Source organism: Pseudopipra pipra, chromosome 7 (genome assembly GCF_036250125.1).
Source record: "Pseudopipra pipra isolate bDixPip1 chromosome 7, bDixPip1.hap1, whole genome shotgun sequence".
NCBI classification, from domain to species: Eukaryota; Metazoa; Chordata; class Aves; order Passeriformes; family Pipridae; genus Pseudopipra; species Pseudopipra pipra.
Window position 1 is genome coordinate 38,600,789 of NC_087555.1, and position 21,517 is coordinate 38,622,305.

Below are 21,517 nucleotides of genomic sequence, written 5' to 3' on the forward strand. Positions count from 1 at the left end.
ATTTTAAACCCCTAGAAAATAAACTTCCTTGTCCAAACCCGCCACAGAGTTGAAATCCTTGGGGGTTTGAAAACCCCTGGTAGTAAATAGGTTGTGCAGAGCTCTCTGTGGTCTAGAGACAAGAGAAGGGATCCTTGCCCTCCTTTGTCCTTTCCCTGAGCAAAACATGACTTTATTTTACAGAAAAACACTGCAGTGTTTCCCTTTCCTTACCTGCAAAGCTCCTGGTGTGGCTGGTGCCCAGTGCCACCTGAATGGGGCAAATCCTTTATTTTACATGGGCCAATCTTGTCTAGTCTTCCCGTGACACTGGGAGTGGGTGGGAATCTCAGCACTGGGATTTGTAACTCCCGAGTTCATTTTCTCTAGGGAGACACAGGTGTGTTGCACAAGTGTTGGACATCCCTTCATTTCAACACCACGGGAGGGCTTGGGAAGGAAAACCCACCCCTGCACTTCCTTGCACAAGGAAATGGAGCTGTGGGAGAGACACTGTGAGGAGACAGGGGCTGTGGAAAGGCTGGGGTTTAAGTTTAAGATCATGTTCAGAGGTTAAAAGCTTTGCTTATCAGCACAGAATCCCATCAAGTTCCTTCTGGTGAAAGCTTGGCCGAGGGGCAGCAGAGCCAGCTTGGAGTTGAGCTCTACCCCTCCTGGGATGGGATGTATTCTTGGATGAACTCTCCCTGTCCTAAAAGTCTTGAAGTCCCTTTTCCAGGCCACACCAGCTCTCACTGCTGCCTCTGTTTTTCCCTACTCCTTTGCAGCCTGGCACAACTTCTCATTTCCACCTTCCCTCCTTTCTGCCTGCTGTGCTGCTTCCATCTTTCCATGTGCTGCCTGCCCCCTTCCCATATGGAATCCCAGGCTGGTTTGGGTGAGAAAGGCCCTTGAAGCTTATCCATTCCATGGGCAGGGACACCTTCCACCAGCCCAGGTTGCTCCAAGCCCCATCCAACCCAGCCCTGGACACTTCCAGGGATCCAGGGGCACAATACTCTCCTTTTGTTATTCCAGAGGTTTTTCCCTATTCCCTTCCAGCAGCTTTTATTCCCACAGCAGCTCCCTGCTGTTATTTCCCTGCTGCAATATTGGCCCGTAACCAGAGCAGCAAGGGCAGAGTCATCAAGTTTCTGTCTGTGCCCACAGGGATTCGTATTTCCTGCTGCTCTGGAGGGGAATTTTTGGCCCTTAACAGTTGAAGGAAATAAATATCCCGATAATAAACTGTCCCAATCCATCCCCATCCCAGAGCTGGGACCGTGTGTGACCAGCAGGGAGATGAGCAGCTCCTCCAGTGTGATGATACACGTTCCACGGGTTCAGCATCCAGCCTGCAGTGGAATTAATTATTCATTAGGCCACAGTTATCCCCCTTGCTGCCGTTCCTCAGCTTGGAATTTCAGATGCTCGAGGTTCCTGTCTGTTCCCAGCTCTCCTGGAACATGGAGCGAGCCTGGAAGCCTTGGGCCTGTGGCAGGGTTGGGGGGCTGTGCAGTGTGAGAGGCACCAAAACTCAATTAAAGCAATTACTCTGATTATTTAAATAGCAAATCACTGAGATTTCCCCCCACATTGTTTTGGGGTTTTTTTGTGTGGCAGCCTGGTTTAACCTGGACCACACTGCTGCCTTTTTATGGAGTAAGTTGGGCTTCCCAGTGCTGCTGGAAGCTTTCTAGGAAAGCACTCCAAGACAGCCTCAGAATTCCCTCCTGGAAATCTGGGAAGGCTTTTTCAGGTCATGTACATTTTGTTCCCAGCAGCTCTAACAGCAGCAGTGGGTCATGGAGCCTTTCTGTGCTGGGGAAGAGCTTCGTGTGCCCACGGAAGGGGAAATACTCCTGTACAGGGAAAAACCCTAAACATGTAGGGAATCATGGAATGCTTTGGGTTGGAAAAGCCCTCTAAGATCGAGCCCAACCATCCCGCAGCACTGTCCAGGCCACCACTGACCCCTGTCCCCAGGTGCCACATCCACAGGGCTCTGAAATCCCTCCAGGGCTGGGGACTCCAACAGTGCCCTGGGCAGCCCCTGCCAAGGCCTGACCACCCTTTCCAGGGAGAAATTCCTCCTGATGTCCAACCTGGCACAGCCTGAGGCCGTTCCCTCTCCTCCTGTCCCTTGTTCCCTGGGAGCAGAGCCCGACCCCCCCCGGCTCCCCCCTCCTGTCAGGGGGTTGCAGAGCCAGAAGGTCCCCCCTGAGCCTCCTTTCCCCAGGCTGAGCCCCCCCAGCTCCCTCAGCCCCTCCTGCTGCTCCAGCCCCTTCCCCAGAACACAGACAAAACAAACGGCTCATGAAATTTTAACCTCCAGGACCACATGAAAACACACAAAAAAGGCATGTCTTGCTCAGTTATATTTATTTGGAGGATGTTCTGCTTTTTATCAACAGCTCAGATGAAAACCCATATGCTGAGATCTGACTCTGAACACACACAGACCAGAAAATCCAATTAAACAGAATTCTGAAAGCATCAGGTGTGTCAAACTGCCAATGTAAAAGCAGCTTACCTGGTCCATGTCCTCCTGTCCTTCCAAGGCGGGTTTTTGGGCCATCACAACATCTCTGGGAAGTTGCTGGTTCCTGCCGGTCACTCTTTGGGCAGAGGCAGCATCTCCCAGTGCTTCCAGTTTTCCAGGACACCATCAAGGCCTTGACGTGGCACTCAGTGCTCTGGGCTGGTGACAAGGTGGGCACCGGGCACGGGGGGGACTCAGAGGCCTTTTCCAACCTTAATCATTCTGTGATAAACTCAATTATCTTTTAATGGTCCGATCCTTGACACCTCCCATCGTTCTGTCACTTTTCCTTCTCTCTCGGAACCGATTCTACTGTGAGATGACACCGAGGCCCAGCTCCAAACCCAGAACATTCCCAAGGATCCTCCACTGGAGCAGCTGGCTGCAAGGATTCCACTCCCTGCTGGAGCAGCGAGGAATCATCTGGATTTCTGTGCTCCTGAGCAGCAGCTATTTAAGAGCAGGTCGTTACAAAAATAAACATCATTTATTCCTCGGAGCAGATGCGGCTCCTTCTTCGGGGTGTCGTGAAATCCCACTGAAAATGCAACCCTGCCAACAGCTACTGGCAAACAACAGAAATACCACGGGATTTCGGGCTCCTCGGGGCTCTTCCCAGCATTTTTCCCACCTCAGTGCAGGACACAAAGAGACCGGAGAGACTTTCCAACGGTTTGTACTTTTGGCTCATTTATTGTAGAAAAGTTAATTGTAATGCAGTTCATCTTTGTACATCTAAATTCCAGAAAACGAATCCATAGAAATGAGGATACTATGGGCATGCAAGTCTGCATGATCCTGGTCACAAAAATAACACCACTTTAGTTTTATTTTATTTATTTTTATGTCATTTTTTTTGTTTTTCCGGAGTTTTTCTTTGAAAGCCACTAAAAGCAGAGGGAGAGCAGAGCATGCACCACTGTACACATTGCATAGTATATTGGACCCACATGCCTTGTCGGGTGCTACACACACAGGATCTATGGGGGAAACAAAGGGCAAACCAGCAGAAAACACCAACTTGGGGAAGTCTTTTCCCAGTAAAGGCAGTAGTGTCTTCACCAGACTCTGGACTGGCTCCCAGTGAGGCTGGAGGCAGCGCTGCCCAGCTCCCACTGGGACCCAGTTTGGCTGAGAAACGGAGATTTTCCGGGGTCTGAGAAGCCCAAGGTGCAGAGTTTGCAGTTGGAATGACTGTTCCCATCCTTCTCCCCCCCTCTGCTCACCCAAAATTTGCATTTGGTGTGATTTAGGGCCTGGCTGACTCTCCCTCTCTGCACGAGGAGAGACTCAGGTGTGTCCCAGCCCTTGGCCCAACACCCCTCACTTCCCTTTAGGTTTGAAATTCTCAGGAATATCAGTGGAATTTTTGGGTGCTGGGACTCTCCTCTCCCCCACCTCAAAGCCCTGTAGCCCCAACAATACATTTACTGGGAGTCTCCCCTTCCTGACCACTGGTGCATCGTGGGATATTCCTCAGTCACACCCAAAATCTACACACTGGCCAAAACTGAAGGAATTAATGTGATTCCAGCAGAAATGGATGCACTGGGCTTTCGGATTTTGAAAGCTTCTGTCACTAACTCATTGACGTGGAAGGAATACAAGTTATTGAAAAATCAATCCCGTGTGCAAAATGCCAAAACCAACTGCTGAAGGATCAGGCAGCAAGGAAAGGGATCAAAAATGCCATAAATCCACTGCTGCTGGGTCAAAAAATGCCCCCCTGGTTCCCAAGGAACACGATGCCGAAGGCAGGAGTGGGATTCTTGGAAATTTGTGCTATTACAAATGTGCTTCTTTTTCCTCGCTCTGGTTTTACACCGTTGGAAAAACAGATGATTTTGTCCTGCCCGTGAGAGTTCCTCACTCCGGGAATGAACACCAGAGGGGATAAGGGGGATAAATTTAAGTACATTCTGGTTTTCAGGGAATAGTGGTAAGGCAGGTGATGGTCAGGAGGTGACATTTCTGGTCAGACCCTGCTCCTGGAGAAGACAGGAGTAGGATCTGCTCCAGGTGGGAATTTGGGGGGAAAGGCAGGTCTATGAACCATCACTGACACCAAGCCAAGGCTACTCCCAGCTCCAAAGGAATACAGGAATGACACAGTAACATTTTACCTTCTCCCCAAATTCTCTGTATGGATTTAATGACAATACTCCAATTCTTGAGTGGATTCCACACGTAATGAAAGAAATCTTAAATTTCAATCCTAACATTTCAATCCTCAGTAGCATTTTTTGCTCTTTCTCCGAGTTAATTCCTTACATATATTTCACAACATTATTAAAGTTTCCCTTTATTTTTAAAGACACACCTTTACTTTCCCTGGACTAATTATTTTGCCTTAAAAACCCATCAGGAATGTAGAATCAAGGACAAGCTTCAGAAGGACTGAACTTGGGGAAGAAAATACAGCAGAGGACACATTTAATCCATTATTGAAGAAAAAATGAGTATCAGAAGCCCTGACTTACCCAAACCAGTGGAATATGGAGCAATGGGATTAGCAAAATTACTCTGCAATGGTAAAGTCAGGAAAGACAAGAGATCCTGGGATGTGTCAGGGAATTCTGTGGAGCTGAGACCAAACTGAATTCAGAGGATTTGGCATCAAACTGAACACAAAGTTACAAATATCTTCAGCTGGGATAAATCCCATGGGATAAATGGTTGGCACCAGGAAAAGAACCTGAACGTGTCAAATACAACCTGCCAAGGAGGAAGGATCTGGAGTTGAAATTTAACAATTAACTGTCTTTAAAGTGGGTTTAAGAACTTTAAAATCCTTCTTTAATTGATTCCCAAACACAGGAATGCACCGAATTTTGTCTGTAGAGATTGTTGTTCTCACCTTTATTGGCTAAATCACTAATCCCAATCCAGCAGTGCTGGAATTCTGACAGAAACACTGATCCCCAGCACAGCTTTTACTCATTACTGTGTGTCCTAAAAATAAATCCCTTTTTAAAACAGAGGCTGTTTTGAATAAATGCAGAACCTATAGCACAGCTGGTATATTTGTACTTACAGATATATCTATTTTCAAAAGACAAAAATCCCCAGCAAGGAAGGAAACCTGGATCACTCCTGACTGGTTCCCTGTATTAATTTGGAATGGGCAGTGGGAGAAATTCATTACACACAGGAGTAAATCCAACTTAAGCCCACGTAATGAAGGACCTCAGGACCATCCAAGACTTCCCTCACAAGCTTGTTTTTATCCAAACAAAGCAGTTTTGGCACTTGAGATGCTTCAGGGGGTGGGTCTGTGCAGGTGTGGATCCTTCCCTTGCCTGGCCTGACATGGAAGACTGAAAAACAAGGCTCCAAAAGGCTCTAGAAAAATCTATGTGGGTGCTTGGCAGCCACCTGCAAATATGCAAATATCTGCAAGCAGTTAATGAGCTGATCCCTAATGACCCCTAATGACCCCTAATGATCCCTAATGACCCCTAATGATCCCTAATGCTACTGCAGGAGGAGGAGAAGCAGCTGCTGGGAGGGTTCTACGGCTCCTCTGCCATCAGGACTCCGATGCACAAACAGGGAACTGGGCAAAGCTGAGAGAGAAATGTTCAGCCTAAGGCCTCCTTTCTCATGCAGGTGCTGGGCTGTACATGGAAAAAGGGCTGGACAATTCCTGGAGCAGGGAATGCTGGAGCAGGCAGATGCAGCTGCTGCTCCCGGGCCGGATCCTGCCGTGTTTCCTCAGCTCCTTTGGCATCTTCAGGTGGAGGAAACTGGGCAGCACCAGGGCTGGCAGGTCCATCCCAACTCTGTGACTCCAGTGGGTGCAGACATTCCCATTTTTATCCTGGGAACGGGTCCACTGGGATCACCCAGCGGGGCTGGAGCTGCCTGTTGGACAGTGGAGTTATTAAAAATAATTAATCATCATCTGCCACCTTTCAATGCTGCTGGAGATGTGTCGGTGTGGGGTGTCCCACAAGGGAGATTAATGACTGCTCTCGTTAACCTCAAGAAGATAATGAGACTCCAGGATGCTGGAAACACCAGTGGGCTTTGCCAGCTGGTCCAGAAAGAAGAAACCATAATATTCCAGAAATTCCATTAGTGCTACATGCTGTCAAAGCCTGACTTCAGCAGGCTTTGGGAGGAAAACAAGCAAATAGAAAAGTTAACGATGCTCATTCTTGAAAGAATGAGTAGTTTTGCCATGAACCTGCATAAAAAATGCAAGTTCAGCACAACTGTGTCAATTTTAGGGAATGCACGAGGTGGGGAATTTCGGGAGGCTCTGGTTGTACAAAATGGTCAGGTGGGGTCGGTTTTTAATCCCATTGGATCTAAGGCTTCACTGCTCGTGTAAGACACAAGGTCCAATCCCAGAAATTCATCTGTTTAAAGGAACTCAACACTGGTGGAATAAATGACTGGTAGGAAGTAAGGCAGCGATATCTCCAAGGATTTCTCATGGAATCCAAAGCTCTGAATCAGCTCTAGGATCTCCCTGGGAGCAGATTTTCGTCTGGTATTCCCTTTTTATTGCAGTTCTGACCAGTATGTGGTGTTTAACCCCTGCTCCCTTCCCCTGGATTTCGTGAGGGGAATGGAACCTGATCTTCCGGAGGGTTCTCGTGCGACGCTGGAATTTCAGACGTTCGCAGGTGGATTTGGGAAGATGGAACATGGGTGTACTGGAATGCAGGTACTCCACACACTGGGGAAGAGGAGGGGACTGTTTCCCACTTAAAAGGCAGGAGCAAAATGGGAGAAAAAAATCTGATGTCTCTACACTCCTGTCCCATCTGGGGACTCGGAGCTGTACTCAGGTAAACGAGGGGGAAAAAAGGCTATTCCCAACTTCCAACCACACAAACTGTGGAGTTTGTTCCTTTTCCTGTTCCTATTTCCCTTCTCCTGTCTCAGTTCCTCCCTGCTGGTCCCGACAAAACCATCAGGACTGGCTAAAAGAAAGAATTTGGCTGCAACATTCGTGCCAGGCCTAAAAATAACGTCAAACTGGAAAGTGTTTTGTCACTGCTGCAATAATTTGTGATATTTGGCACTCTGGAGAGTTTACATTTGGTTTGTGTGAAAAAGCCATCCTGGAAAGAAATCAGCAGAATAGAAATCCTTTTATTCTAAACTGGAAGTGGAAATTCCAGCAGACAAATACTGGAAGCTGACTCTCTGGCTTCCAGTGATTTTTTTTTAATTGTCAGATTTTTCTTTGTACGTTTGTTGTTGTTCGTTTTTTATTTTTTCCCAACTGTTTGCAACATGCTCACGTCGACTTTCCAGTCAATTCACCCAAATTCCAACAGGAATTGGCTTATAAATTGGTTCCAACTGGAACTGGTCATTTGGAATTTCCAGCAGAGGAAATCATTTTATAAGTGCCTCGATAGGTACCCGAAATTACAAACGGGTGTGTCTAATACCTAACGACGAGAACAAAAATACGGCTATAAATGCAGTAAATGTATTAAAACCAAAAACAACCCCCAAAACAACCCCTATGGACGGGCAGAAACGGAAGGGCCGGGCGGGGTTCGGTCGCCCCTAATTAACATGGATGAGAGCAGAGTGCGACCGGAGTGTCGGGCGTCACACCTGCCAAAGGAAGATGACTCGGTTCTCATTCCTAGCTACGGGATGTGGGAGGTTCTCACGGGATGAATCCTGGCCGTGGCTCAGAGCCGGTGCCGCGAGTCGTGGCTGTACCCGCCGGGGGACCCCCGGGTCCGGTGGGGTTTGTAGGAGTCCTGGTACGAGTCAGAGAATTCTTCCTCCACGAGGGGGTAGTGGTCTCGGCTGTGCTGGGAGCTGGAAGACAAGCGGTTCCTGCTCTTGCGAGCCCTGTCGCTGTGGTAGTTCTCGTCCGGGGGGCCGAGCCCGCGGCGCTCGGCGGGAGAGTTCTCCGGGGCCGGGGGGCCGTGCCGCCCGCGCTGGCTCTGCGGGGCCAAACGGGCCAAGTTAGTACCGCTCGGGGCTCACCCTGCACCGCCTCTCACACCGCGCTCCGAGGCCTTCTGCCGGCCGTGCGCCTCGGCTGAGCTCTGCCTAACAAAGCCTGGCTCCTACAGGGCACGGGGGGAGGCTGCCGGAGCTGGAAGCAGGAGCGCGGGGGCCTGGCGGTGTCCGCCCTGTTCAACACCACACTGAGCATGGGGAGTGAGCTGATGTGGCAGCATTTATCACTTGGCTCTGATCAGGAACAGAACAGTCACCCTTCTATCTAGGAGTGTTGATTTATGTGGTTTTAGAAAACGTCTGAAGGTGTTTGTTGGGGTTTTTTTAAAAGGTGCTTCTCTGAGCACTATTTAAACCCTTCATAGGACCAAACCAGTGATGGAGTGCTAAGCAGGCAGCTAAGGGGAGGCTGAAATGATTAGAGGTTAACAAATCCTTCCAGCTGAAACACTGTGTTTTAAATACATTGGCAGAAAATCCTTTTCTGAGATAATTGATAAATTAAAAAGTTTTAGCCCACGATATTTTCACATTCCCATAGAAAAACGCCCTACGTTTTTCACGTGAACAAAATGAGTTCATATTTTTTGCCAGTTAATTGGCACAACAAAGAAATAGCCTAAAGTAAGCATTTTGTGTGCTGTTATCACACACTGAACCTCTCAGGAGTGTCAGCACCTATCAGGACAAACTCAGTGCTGAAACTCCAGCCCCTGCTCTCTGGGCTATAAAACCTTCCTCCTGCTGCCTCACCCTCTGCCTGGCAACTGCTTTCCTGCAGAATTTATCCCCCAAGGCTCACAGGACATCCAGGGATGGAGCAGTGGGTGTGAGGTTACAGCCTGGACAGGCAGGGATGGAGCAGCTGGCACAGGTTGCCCAGAGAAGCTGTGGCTGCCCCTGGATCCCTGGGAGTGTCCAAGGGCAGGCTGGACAGGGCTTGGAGCAACCTGGGTTGGTGGAAGGTGTCCCTGCCCATGGCAGGGGGTGGCACTGGATGGGCTTTAAGGTCCCTTCCCACCCAAACCATTCTGGAATTCCATGATTCATTATAAATTATCCTTCTATTCATCTGACCTACACAAATGCCATTAGGATCTATAATCACTTCATCCATTGTAGCTGTAACTCTCTGTGCTCACCTTCCCTGTAGTAATTTACCTCTCTGGCTGCGACCTGCTCCTTTCCAGAACTTTCCAGCTCCCCTGCCTGCACTGTGTGTTCATCCCAATCCTGCTGGTCCCTTCCCGAGGTGTCAGTGTGGGACACACCTGGGGTGGTCACACCTGGCCTTACATCCCAGGGGACTTTGGATCCATGGGCAGGGATGGCTTCCACTAGCCCAGGTTGCTCCAAGCCCTGTCCAACCTGGCCTTGGACACTTCCAGGGATCCAGGGGCAGCCACAGCTTCTCTGGGCAGTAAATATTTTTCCAGGCCATGCTGGCAATGACCAAATTCCCTCTTCCTGCTGAGGACTGGGAACACCCCCAGCTCTGCAGGGACACTTCCCTTTAAGGGAGGTGATTCCCAAGGCCCAGGTGTGGCAGCCCCAGCCTTGTCACCTGTGCCCTCTGTGCCACCTCACTGCACCTTCATGACCTCCCTGAGTCACGGGTTCAGTCACAGGTTTCAGTTCTCAGTAAACTGAAGTCCACGGCACAGCCAGGTAGGAAAGGGAGACTCCCAAATCCTGGCTGGGTGAAGCAGGGACAGGCTGTCCCAGCACATCTGGATCAGTGTCACTGTCACACGAGGCTCTGGGCTTTTGGATTTCAGTCCCTGAGATATCAGGGTCATAAGTAATATAAAATCTTGCAGTATCATAAGCACCTCTGCCAGTTTAATTAGCATGAGTGCTCCCTAATTACCACACACATCATTACAGTGACAACTGATGCAAATCCTTCTGATGGCCTGGACTGGCATAAAACCTCCATGTGGCTCATGGGGATGGGGGGAGTCCTTACTGTGAGATAACCACGGAAAACCTCAGGGCCTGCACCCTCAGTGGCACCACAAGCCAAACCCTGCAGCCTCTGGGTGGGCATCACTGACTCCAGGAGAAATTTACCCCTCTGCAGAGCACCAGCACCAGTCATCCCACCGAAACCCTTCAGAATCCGGGTGGAGTGGGGATTAAGTGATGCATACCTTCAGCCAGCCCACTGCACAGGGGTGATTTTCATCTTCAGTGTGAGTTTTCCCTAAGTAAATGGAGCAACATTGCACAGTTATTGCTGGTGTCCATTGATCAGAGAGAAATAAATGCCTGAAAAAAATTCTGTGGATACACCCAGTGCTCAAAATGAAACTGAAGAGGTGAAAAAAGTTCTGCAGATGGCATTTTATTGGCATGGAGGGATGGAAAACTGAAATTTTAAGGCAAGTGAGAATGGAAACAACAGTTTACATGTGCATGTCATCAGTAACAGAGCAGTGCTTGTGCACTCAGCCAGTCAGGAGACAGAGACTTGCTGCTCCTAATGAAACCAAGCACGGCATTAAGTGCTGGGAATTGTGCACCTGCAGGGCAGTGCAGCCCCCTCACAGCAACACTGAAACCACCACTGTTACCTGCTTCCAGACACTCTACAAGCAGAGCAGACGGGACATCTGTCAGGTGAATTATTCACTCGGGGTCATTTGTTCAGCTCTATTTCTGACAGACATTATTAGCAAGTGACACTCCTGGAGGTTCCCCCCCCCCAGGCACACAGAGCTCCCTGCAATCCTGATCCCCTCCAGCACTCACAACTCTTAGAACCAAAAAAAAAAAAAATAAAAAAATCTGTTTGCAAACTTAATAAAGCACGTACTTCTCATTAAGGACTATTTACATGCCACGATTGAAGTGTCAAAGTTCAGCCGAGTTTGAGCTATCCCTGTGGAAAAAAAGGGTCACAATTTTTTTCAATGGGTAAAAAAAAAAAAAAAAAAGAAAAAAAAAAGAATGTCTTAAATTCATACTCAAAAGAACCCAAAAAAGGGGAAGGGGCTTTGCTGATACAAGTATGGAGGGTTTTTTGCGAGGAGGGGAGGAATAAAAGGGATGGTTATAGAGCTGGCTGGAGGGAATTGCTGGGTAGTTTAATTCCCACTGAAGGCAGAGCAGTGTTTCAGCACTGGGCTGAGTGAGTGGTTGCTCACTGGTTACACCCCTCAGCTTGCCTGTCCCCGCTGGCAGTGGCCACACAGGGAGCCAACACGAGTCACGCTGTACAAACCAGTCCACAGGTCCCCCCCAGGAGTGACCAAACCCACCTGGAGTGCAGGGCTGGGTGGGCCAGGCCGGGCTCTCCTACCTGCAGTCCCGAGATGGCAGCGGGATACGGGGAGAGGGCGGTGGATCCCAGGTTCCTGCCCAGCAGGGGGGTCAGGGGGGTGGTACTGGTGGTGTGGGTGGCTCGCCAATACGCCTCCAGGTACTCGGCCAGGTGCTCGCAGGCGTCCTCCAGCTGGTTCTCGTCCAGGATCACGTCAAACATGTCCTGGGCACGACACAGGGGGAAATGAGGAGAGGGCAGACACCTCTAGCCAGGCTAAGCCCTCAGGAGTCAGCAAATAGGGATCACGGCATGGGATCGCTGACAAAAAAGATGGAGAGGGGGTTTTTATGGGAGTGTGGAGCGATAGGACAAGGGGGAATGGAGTCACGCTGAAACAAAGCAGGGTTAGATGGGATACTGGGAAAGAATTCCTGGCTGGGAGGGTGGGAAGGCCCTGGCACAGGTTGCCCAGAGAAGCTGTGGCTGCCCCTGGATCCCTGGGAGAGTCCAAGGCCAGGTTGGACGGGGCTTGGAGCAACCTGGGATAGTAGGAGGTGTTGGGGCTGGAACTGGATGAGCTTTAAGGTCCCTCCCAACCCAAACCATTCCATGATTCTGTGGGTGCAAAAAAAAAATGGTACAAGTGGGTTTAGAAGATGACCAAGAACCAAAGCTCTTGGGAGCCACCAAACCCATCCACAAGGGTCACCACAAATCATGTGAGCCCTTCCAAGCTCAAAGGCACAAAACTCCTTAAGGAATTTATTTATTTCCAGTGATGATGCCCCTAAAAAACCATTCCCACAGCAGGCAGTGCTGATACCAGCAGCATTCCTGCTTCAGGGAATTCTTCAGCCACTATGTCCATGTGCTGGCTTGACCTCCCTTCGTTCCTGCCTGTCTGGACACTCCTGCCTGCTCTCCAACCTACAGCCATCACCAGCCGAGCCCCTCGAGAGAAACACAACCACATTTTCAGCAGTTCAATCTCATATCTCATCTCTAATCTTAACTTTGAAAAATGCTGTGAAAAGAGCACAGGAAATGGCAATAACAAGTGCAGGTGCTGCGGGTGTGAAGGGCAACTGATACCAACCACAGGCTGCTGCTCCTCCACGTGTTTGCACAGAGCTCCCCACACACAGAGAAGAAGATTTAAAATAATAAAGCCATTTTAATTATCTTTTAATTTATTCTCCCTTCTCTGCATGGGAGAGAAATGTTTCTCCCCTGCCAGCAAGGAGTTTCCTTCAAATCAGAATATTCCTAACAATGCATCCCTTGGTCCAGTTCAGAGTTTATTCCTGTTTGGTTTGCTCCTCTACTTATCTACAGCATTTTCACCTTCTTTGCTATTCACCCCCATGCTGCTACACCTCACATTCCAGTCTACCACTCACATCATCACCTGTGGAAGGAGTTATTAATTAAAACATGGTTAAATTAGGCAGTAAAAGAATGTGGCTTGCTCACATGTATTTTGCTTTGGAAAGATTGAAAGTAAAGGATTACACTTGGAGTATAATTGTGTTTTCCTAAATAAAGAATTGAGTTGGATTTAGGCAAGAAGAACTCTAAAGAGCTTTTTAATATTTCACTGTAAAGTAACCCTGGGACTGGGGAGCCTCTCAGGCTGTCACTGATGTCCCCCTGGCAGGATCCCGAGGCCAGGGCTGCACAGGGAAAATAATGACAGAGGAAACACTCAGCTCTTCTCTGGCATTTAACAGTTCTGCTCACACTGGGTTTCTCTATTTCCACGGATTTGGCAGGAAAGAATCTTTTAAGAAGATCCTTGTTTGTAAGGGTCATGGAGTAAAGCAATTCCTCCCCAGCTCTCCTTACAGTGCACTTCATTCTCTGCAGTATTTTCTTACAATATGCACGAAACAGTGATGACAGGAGCATTCCCAGATCCTGGGATTCTCAAGTGATACACAGGAAAGGAAATTAGTGGCCACTGCCCTCTGCTCTTTCTTTTGGTTTGCTGCAGGACCACTGTGTACCTGAGAGGGGGAAGAATTTCAACTTGTAGATATATCTTAATTACATTTTAATGATACCAATGCCTTTCAGTTCTGCTGGAGTATAATTGCAGCTATTTTTTAGGTTGTGTCCAATAGCCCAGAGGGGTTTGTACCCTCTCTGAGCATGGCCAAAAGTTTAAAAAACAACCCCAAGGAACTGTTTATGACCATTGTATTTGGAGATGCACAGTCAGTGCAGTTCATGTTCCTCTGAGCCACACAATGTTCCTGCAGTGGAGTTCCTGGAGTCCTGTAATATTCCTGGAGTCCTGCAGTGCTTAACACAGGCTCAAGCAGCATCAGAGAGAGATTAGCAAGGAATTAATAATGAAAGCAGTTCCTGAACTCAAATATGCCCAAAGAGACAGCTATTTTTAAAATGTCTAGACATGCAGCACCGGCTGATTCCTTAAGGCTGCTCTCAGCACAGGAGAAAAGTGAGGATTGGGTGGTTCACTTCGAACAAACACTCCAAATTCTCCTCTTGCAAGAACTGGAGCTGAGAGATCCATGAAGCAGGGGAGAGACAGCAGTGCCTTTCCTCTTAGCAGGATACTTTTACTTAATTAAATCATGGATCAACTTGAATTTAAACCTAACCAGGGCTGTCATGTCCCTTGGAGAGCTCTAAGTCAGCAATCACTTCCTTCCCATCACCCAGAGCAAAGTGCTGAGCTGGCTTCTGAGAAGGCTCCTGGGCACGGCAGGGCAGAAGAGCCTCTGAGCAAGGAGGGTTTCATGCATGTCTGTGACATTTGGAAAGAGTTTTCTTATCCAGGTGGGGCCTCACCTTGCTGCCTTAGGCACCAGAACAGAGTTACAGGACTGGGGTTTAAGGCAGGGCTTAGCAGTTCCTGGGATGGACAATCCAAGTGCCACAAGGCACCAACAAGCTACAACATTGATATTTTCACAGAACCAAGGAATTACAGAATGGTTTGGGTTGGAAGGGACCTCAAAACCATCTAATTCCACCCCCTGCCATGGGACACCTTCCACTAGCCCAGGTTGCTCCAAGCCCCGTCCAACCTGGCCTTGGACACTTCCAGGGATCCAAGGGCAGCCACAGCTTCTCTGGGCATTTTGCCTCATTTTAACTGTAAGCAAAATGAAGCTGAATAAGAAGAAATCACTGTCTAAAGAGTTAAAAAAAAAAAAAAAGAAAGGCTGTGGAACATGCCCAGGGTTGTCTTGCAGGTGGCAAAGGAAACTCCTTTCCCAGGGGAAGAATGGCAGTGGGCTGTGCTGGGTGGGAGCTCAGTGCAAACACCAGGAGCCTGTTCACACAGGGGCAGCCCCAGTTCCCTCCCACCCCTGGGGGGGCAGGAAGAGATGTGTTTTACAGAATTATTTTGTTCTACACAACAGGCTACAAATGTGGTTTAGTCAGTGGGGCCTGAAGGGCTCACAGGAATTTGTCAGCGTTTTAAGAGATCACAGCTCAGTTAAGCCTGTGACCTTCCTCCTCTGCTTTTTAACACTTCAGTGTGAATCTGCACCAAAACACTACCAAAACCTGCCAAAATTCAGAGTTTCCACAGGTCCTCATTAGTTATTATTCATTTTGTGTCTGAAACTGCTGAGCAAACACACTCTGCACTCACTCACTCACTCACTCAGTGTCAGCCTGAAAAGGGTGTTTTCAGACCAACAGCCCCAGCAGTGGCTCTGGGACACTGGAGGGGCACGAGGCCTCCAGGAGATGTGGCTCAGCCTCAATTCCCAGCACCTGGAACAGTCAGAAAGCAACATCTATCCCTGTAATTTAGGGGGAGTGCCCAGAAATACCTGAACTCTCTTTTTATGGCCGGTGGGGACCAGAGGGGAGGTGGCTGTGAAGTTTGGGATCTGAAGAGGCATTCAAAGCCAAGTTAAGTTCCATGGAAATCAATCCTTGAGGATCATTACTCCAGGACAAAGGCTGCTTGAACTTTGTTGCTTAAATCTGAATTGAGAATAAAAACCATCTGAAATGGAGGCAACCTCTTCAGGGTCTGCAGAACACAAGGCAAAGTGTTCCAGAGGCATTATCTGACCAATAGGGCCGGGCATTCCCTCTGCTGAGCTCCCAGATTTGTTCCTAGGTCATTCCAAGATTTCTTCTGTCAGCACTTTGCAGTTTTAAGTGACATGGAAACCTTGCCAGTGCCTATTGAAATTTCTGGGAATTAGGCTGATTTCCAAGTGCAGTTCTTTGGCACAGGAGAGGTGGGAAATCACCAGCCCCAGGCTGGGCTATCTGACCCCTGCCCTGGTACCAACACTGCTCTCTGCATTCCCACCCCAATGTCCCACACAGATCCCACACAGAGCCACCTCCAAGGCTGTTCCCACTGTCTGTGTCACAGAAACCAGGGGTGGTTTCCAAAACCAAAAGCAAGTCTGAGCTGCCCTGCCCAAACCCCTGCCCAGCCTGTCCCCACACACCTCCCTGGGGGGCGTTCCAGGCCCTCTGCTCCTGGAGCAGGCAGGTGATTCCAGGTGAGGAGGCAGGGCCTTGGATCCCAAGGTGGGAGGGCAGTGACTGTGCTCCCATGAGGCAATGGCTTGCCTGGCAGGATTGGGCTCAGGGATCACAGCCCTGCACACACCCCTCTGTGCAGTGAAAGGAGACTCCAAACCAGGAGGCTCAGACTTTGTCCCTTGGGACCTGGAGCTCCACCAATGGTAATTTGCTAATGGAGTGACAGAGCTGTTGTCCCCTACACGTCATCCCTGCCCTGTCACCCTGCCAGAGCCCAAAGCAAAGCCAGCTGAGGAGATAACCAGGATGAAAGTCCCAGCAGGCACTTTGTGTCTGGCAGTCAGAGCGGATCAGGGGGCAGGAGCAGGGCTGCCTGAGCCACCACACAGGGAGTGATAAGGGATGGACTGGGCTCTGCAGAGGGGCCAACACAGCAGGGATCAGCACAACCCCACGTGTCACAGGCTCCTCAGCCTTTCTGCTGTACTTACTGGGGGGCACTGTGCCAGTTTATCAGCTGCCACCAACTGCACGTTCAAGTGTTTGCTTTGGGACTTCCCCCGGGACTTGATCAGCCGCTGCAAAACCTGCCGGGAGGGAAGGGGAAAAGGTGACTTCAAGGGTCTTTTATCTCCCCAAAGCTCAGCCTGACAGCCCACTGGAGGACTTCCAAGGTCAGAAGCTCTCCACAAAATACTGCCCTTGGGTACCAGCCCAAACCTTTCTGATAACCCCCCCGAGAGCTGGGCACGTTTCCCTCTGCACCACATCTGATCCCTTGGAAAAGTTTAAAATGCAGTGATTTTGCTTGATTCTACTTGAAATAACAATTTATTTTTGACAAGAGAACACCATGAAAATGGTGTGCACGTACAGAACTCCTGGACTGCTGGATGGACTGTGGCACCACAGCTGCAGATGCTGTGTCACTTTTTCCCCCCTTCAGGTGCAGATTCCACCCCCTCCCACCCTGCCCTGCAGGTGGATTTGAAGGTGAGAGGCTTTACCTTTGGAGAGGACACTTTCACATGGACAATAATTGGGGCTAAAGATGTCTTGATAAGCTGGGCAGGGTGATTTATAGTGTCTGCATCCAGGACAACCAGCTGTAAGGACCTTGCCAGCTCAAAGATCCTTTCAATCTCACTCTGCACTTCAGCTGGGGAAGGAAAACAGAGCAGGTGAAACCATCCAACCCCACAGCACTGAGACAAAAATACCATCACCCACCTGCCTGCATAGAGTCTGTAGGGGAATTTATGTCATTTCCATAAAATAACCTGTTACTCAAGGCATTTTAAAAATAAATATTACCTCTGAGACAATTCTGCTGCCTGAAAGCACAGATGTGCCATGTTCCTTTATAGTATCAGTGTCTTAAATGTTGGGCACAATTAAATATCTAGTAACATAAAACAGTACATTTTCCAAATCTGCTAAACAGCTTGGGAGTCACAAGATTTTGTTTTAATCAGCAAGTGTTTGGATATTCCTTAAAACTCTTTTTTGTTCTGATATTATAACTCTGACTTAACTTAAAGAAGGGTCTCTGTGAAAAGCAGAACCTCCTAGTTCTATAACCACAAAACCCCACTTCTGTCAAATAACTGGCAGGGTGTTATTTAATAACAGACTATGCACATGCTACACACAAATTTCCACCTCTGTGCAGGAAATGATCATGGAATCATCCCATCACAGAATCACTGAGGTTGGAAAAGACCTCCAAGACCATCGAGTCCAAATCAAAATTCATCCAGGAGTCATGACAACAGGGAGAGGGGGAAGAGCCAGAATCTCATGGCTAAACAGCAAAATTAAGCTGTAGATGTTCACCATAAACCCCAAAACTGGTCCCAGGGTCAGGAATGACATGTTTTCCTTGGCTGGACAAGTGCAAGCTCTTTGGCCCCCTGTGATGTGGGATTAAAAGCACAGGGAGAAGGTGCTGGGAGGCCAACTCGGGGTTATCCAGTAAAATGCTGTGGACACACTGATGGAATCTTGGGAAGGGCTGGAGCTGTGCCAGGGCAGGGGCAGGTTGGATCTCAGGGAAAGGTTCTTCCCCCAGAGGGTGGTTGGCACTGCCCAGGCTCCCCAGGGCAGTGGTGCCAGAGCTCCAGGAGGGTTTGGACAACGCTCTGAGGGACAGGGTGGGGTTGTTGGGGTGTCTGTGCAGGGCCAGGGGTTGGACTGGATGGTCCCTGGGGGTCCCTCCCACCCTTCTATGACCTCGAAGGCTGAAATCCAGGGCCAGGATTCCCTGTGTGCCGGTGCCTTACCCAGGCTGGACCTGGTGTTGGAGCGCTCGATGATGGCCCTCTTGCTGGGGTTGTTGAGCACAGACCTCTTGGCCAGGGAGATGTCGGCTGTCACCCTGGTTATGGATATCCTGGCACAGGGAACACGGGCACAGCACAAGCACAGGGCTCAGGTTTGCAGGATTTGCAGGCACATCCCATTCCAGAGGGCAAACCCACCCAGACACCCCTCAGGCACGGCTTCCAGCTGAGTTCTGTCATCACTCCAGAACAACTGAAGGGAAGTGCTGGGTAACTGTGAGGGATTTTCCCTTCCCTGAGCTATTGGAGACTCTGGGATGTAGTTTCTGTCATTCTTAGTGCATTAATTAACTTCCCTCCTCCCAGCTCACTCCTCTCCTACATGAACTTACACAGTCCCACGAATATCACAAGTGACACGGGTCTGACTGGGATGAACAAGAGAAAAAGAAGTTAAACCACAGCTCCTTGCATTGCTTAAACTTAAGTTTAACCTCACCGAACCTCTTTCACTGAAGGGAGGTGATTTTTCACTTGATCTACTTGATTTACCTGAACTGATTCAGATTTACTTGAACTGACAAGACAAAATGTTGTCAAACAAACACCACGCGATCCCTTCACGTAAAATCCATTTAGCAGGCCTGGGATGAGCCAAAGAGCCATGAATAATGAAAAGGAAGCAAGCTGGGAATGACCAGCAGCTTTCCCACAAAACCTGAGGTTTATGCAGCTCCAAGTGAAATCATCAGATGGAGGGTTCAAAAGAAGTACAGGTATTTTTCTAAATAATTCACAAATAAATGTATTACCAGAAAATACAGCAGAGACCAAAAGTATAAATTAATTTAAAATAGAAATTAATGGATTGTGGGTCTTTGGTTCCCTGGGCAGAAGAGGAGGCTGCAGTTACAAAGGAAGGAGCTGGCAAAGCACAGGGAATTCAGAGGTGGGGAAGGAGCCAAGTCCCACTGCAGCCTTTGGAAAGGCTTTTCCTTGGACAGTCAGTTCTTTTCTTAGGAACATGGACCTGTCACAAAACTGCAGAAGAGATGGAAAGAAAGAAATAGAAAAGGGAGGGGGGAGGAGAAAGACCACAAAGCCATAAAAGTTGGCAGGAGGACCAAGCAGCAGCTCTTCTGAAGTTACTCAGAGCAGAAATCAATGGTATCAGTTTGCTGGTGCCACTTAACCTTCCAATGCTGAAATCCCACACTCCACCTGATCCAGCTGCCAATACTGCTAATGGAATTAGGATTCCCAGAAAATCACTTGGACTGGGCAGCTCCAAACAGGGCAGGAGAGGAGATTATTTTGCACAGAAGTTGCTCATTAAACGTTTTGTCTGAGCTGTTTATGTGTCAGTTCAGCTCCCAAAACTCCATAAATCCTGCTCCAGCTCTTCTCCACGTGATCTACCCCGGCCCAGTGCCCATGGTTTAGGTATTTCTATCCTTAGTGTTATATACTGGCTAGAACAGTGTAAGCTCCTTTTCCCAGTTAGAATATTCTGAACAAACTGGGAAGAAGGAAGGGCAGAACATCCTAAAGATGCAGCAGTCACTTACCCAGGGAGGAGGCAGAGATGCCATGGACAAGCCTGTGCTCCTAGCAAAGAAATCCAAATTATCCTCCTCACAGCTCCCCAGGAAATATTCCCTGTGCTCCAGCTGAGAATGAACCCTCCTTATATTTTTTTTTAAGCCCTGACAAACTTATTTTTCTATATTTTATTTCGCAGCATTTTTTCTTCAAACTGCCTTTTCTGGTTATTTTTGACTGCTCAGGGCAGCCAAAATAAAGGCTTAAATAAGGAATATCTAAGAGCTGATTCTTCTCAGGTGTTGGGAAACTACTGCAAAGGAATTATTGTGTTAAACTGAGAAATCCTGCCCCAGACCCAGCAGAAATGGAGACAGTAAGATGTTAGTTGTGTTCCACTCCTCAGTGGTGAAGAAAGGGCAGTGAATAAGACTGGAACATGCATCCAAAATGGAAAACACCCCACTGGAATGTTAGTGACACGTGGGCAAAGCAGCACGAGCAGGGCAGTGTGTCTCACCTGCCATCAAACCTGTGCTTCAGGAAGTCAAAGAGAGCTTTCTGCATCATGTCTGTCACCTTGGCAGAGGGCAGGAAGGGGGGACAGGGAGGGTGGACAGCGAGGAGAAGCAGGGAAAAGGAAGGAAAAGGAAGGAAAGAGGTGAGTAGAAGGTGAGGATATGGCCAACAATCAACCCCTCTGATGGGCAGCAATCATTCCTGGCTGCTCCTGCCCTGCCCTGCCCGCTCCTCACCCCCTCCCACAGCAGCCCAGTCCCAGAGTCTCATTCCCAAACAGGCACAACCAGGTGGGACACTGGTTGAACAGATTATTTGGGTTTTTAGCCTGCAGTGACATTCTCAGGGTTGCCTTCAAACTGCAGGTGCAAGATTTATGGTGGTGGGTGACTGTTCTCCCAGAGAACACTCCTCTCAGAGAGACAGAAATGGGATGTTCCCACTGCTGGCCATGAACTGGCACCTCTGCAATCCCCATTATTGATCAGGCTCCTTGTCCTTCCCAGGGCTGACAGCTGTTACCTGCCAGGAGCTCCAGCAAAGCCCCCTCAGGCCTCTGCCACTTTATTTCTCTCCTTCTAACTGGTTCCTTCAGAATTTAGCCAGGAAAAAAAATTGCTCCAAACAGTTTCCCCATGAAGGTTGCAAAGAAAGATCAAGCATTTCTCTTATGCAGACCACTGTTTGTAATTTAAATTAATATCCTGTGTTAACATTTAGACACATTTATATGTTCAAGATGTCGTGTTTAGTATTGTTTTCTTTCAGGAAAAAAAAAAGGCAGAATGGAAATATTTGAATATTGAGTACTTCAAATATTTGAATATTGAGTATTTCAAATTATTTGAATATTGAATATTTCAAATTTTTGAGGAGGTTTTGATTAACAAACAGCCTCAGACTTGAGAGGCAAATTGATCTGTGGTGCAGCACAGATGGAATTTACTCCTG

At 48.6% G+C, this 21,517-nt stretch overlaps 1 protein-coding gene across 4 annotated transcripts in view; it reads right to left on the bottom strand.

The window, feature by feature from the left end:
* Positions 1-3,184: 3,184 nt before the first annotated feature.
* The window catches only part of CACNB4 (calcium voltage-gated channel auxiliary subunit beta 4), a 75,445-nt gene continuing 57,112 nt past the window's right edge, over positions 3,185-21,517 (bottom strand). For 2 of the 4 annotated variants that reach the window (XM_064661734.1, XM_064661735.1), the window contains 6 exons: positions 20,568-20,626; positions 18,506-18,615; positions 17,231-17,382; positions 16,715-16,810; positions 11,769-11,954; positions 3,185-8,445 (listed from right to left, as the gene is read on the bottom strand). In XM_064661734.1, coding sequence (XP_064517804.1) covers positions 8,185-8,445; positions 11,769-11,954; positions 16,715-16,810; positions 17,231-17,382; positions 18,506-18,615; positions 20,568-20,626 — 864 coding nt within the window. In that variant the 3' untranslated portion in view covers positions 3,185-8,184. Of the gene's footprint in view, positions 10,671-11,282; positions 11,349-11,768; positions 11,955-16,714; positions 16,811-17,230; positions 17,383-18,505; positions 18,616-20,567; positions 20,627-21,517 lie in introns of all 4 variants that reach the window. The other 2 variants (XM_064661736.1, XR_010432057.1) reach the window with 2 other exon arrangements.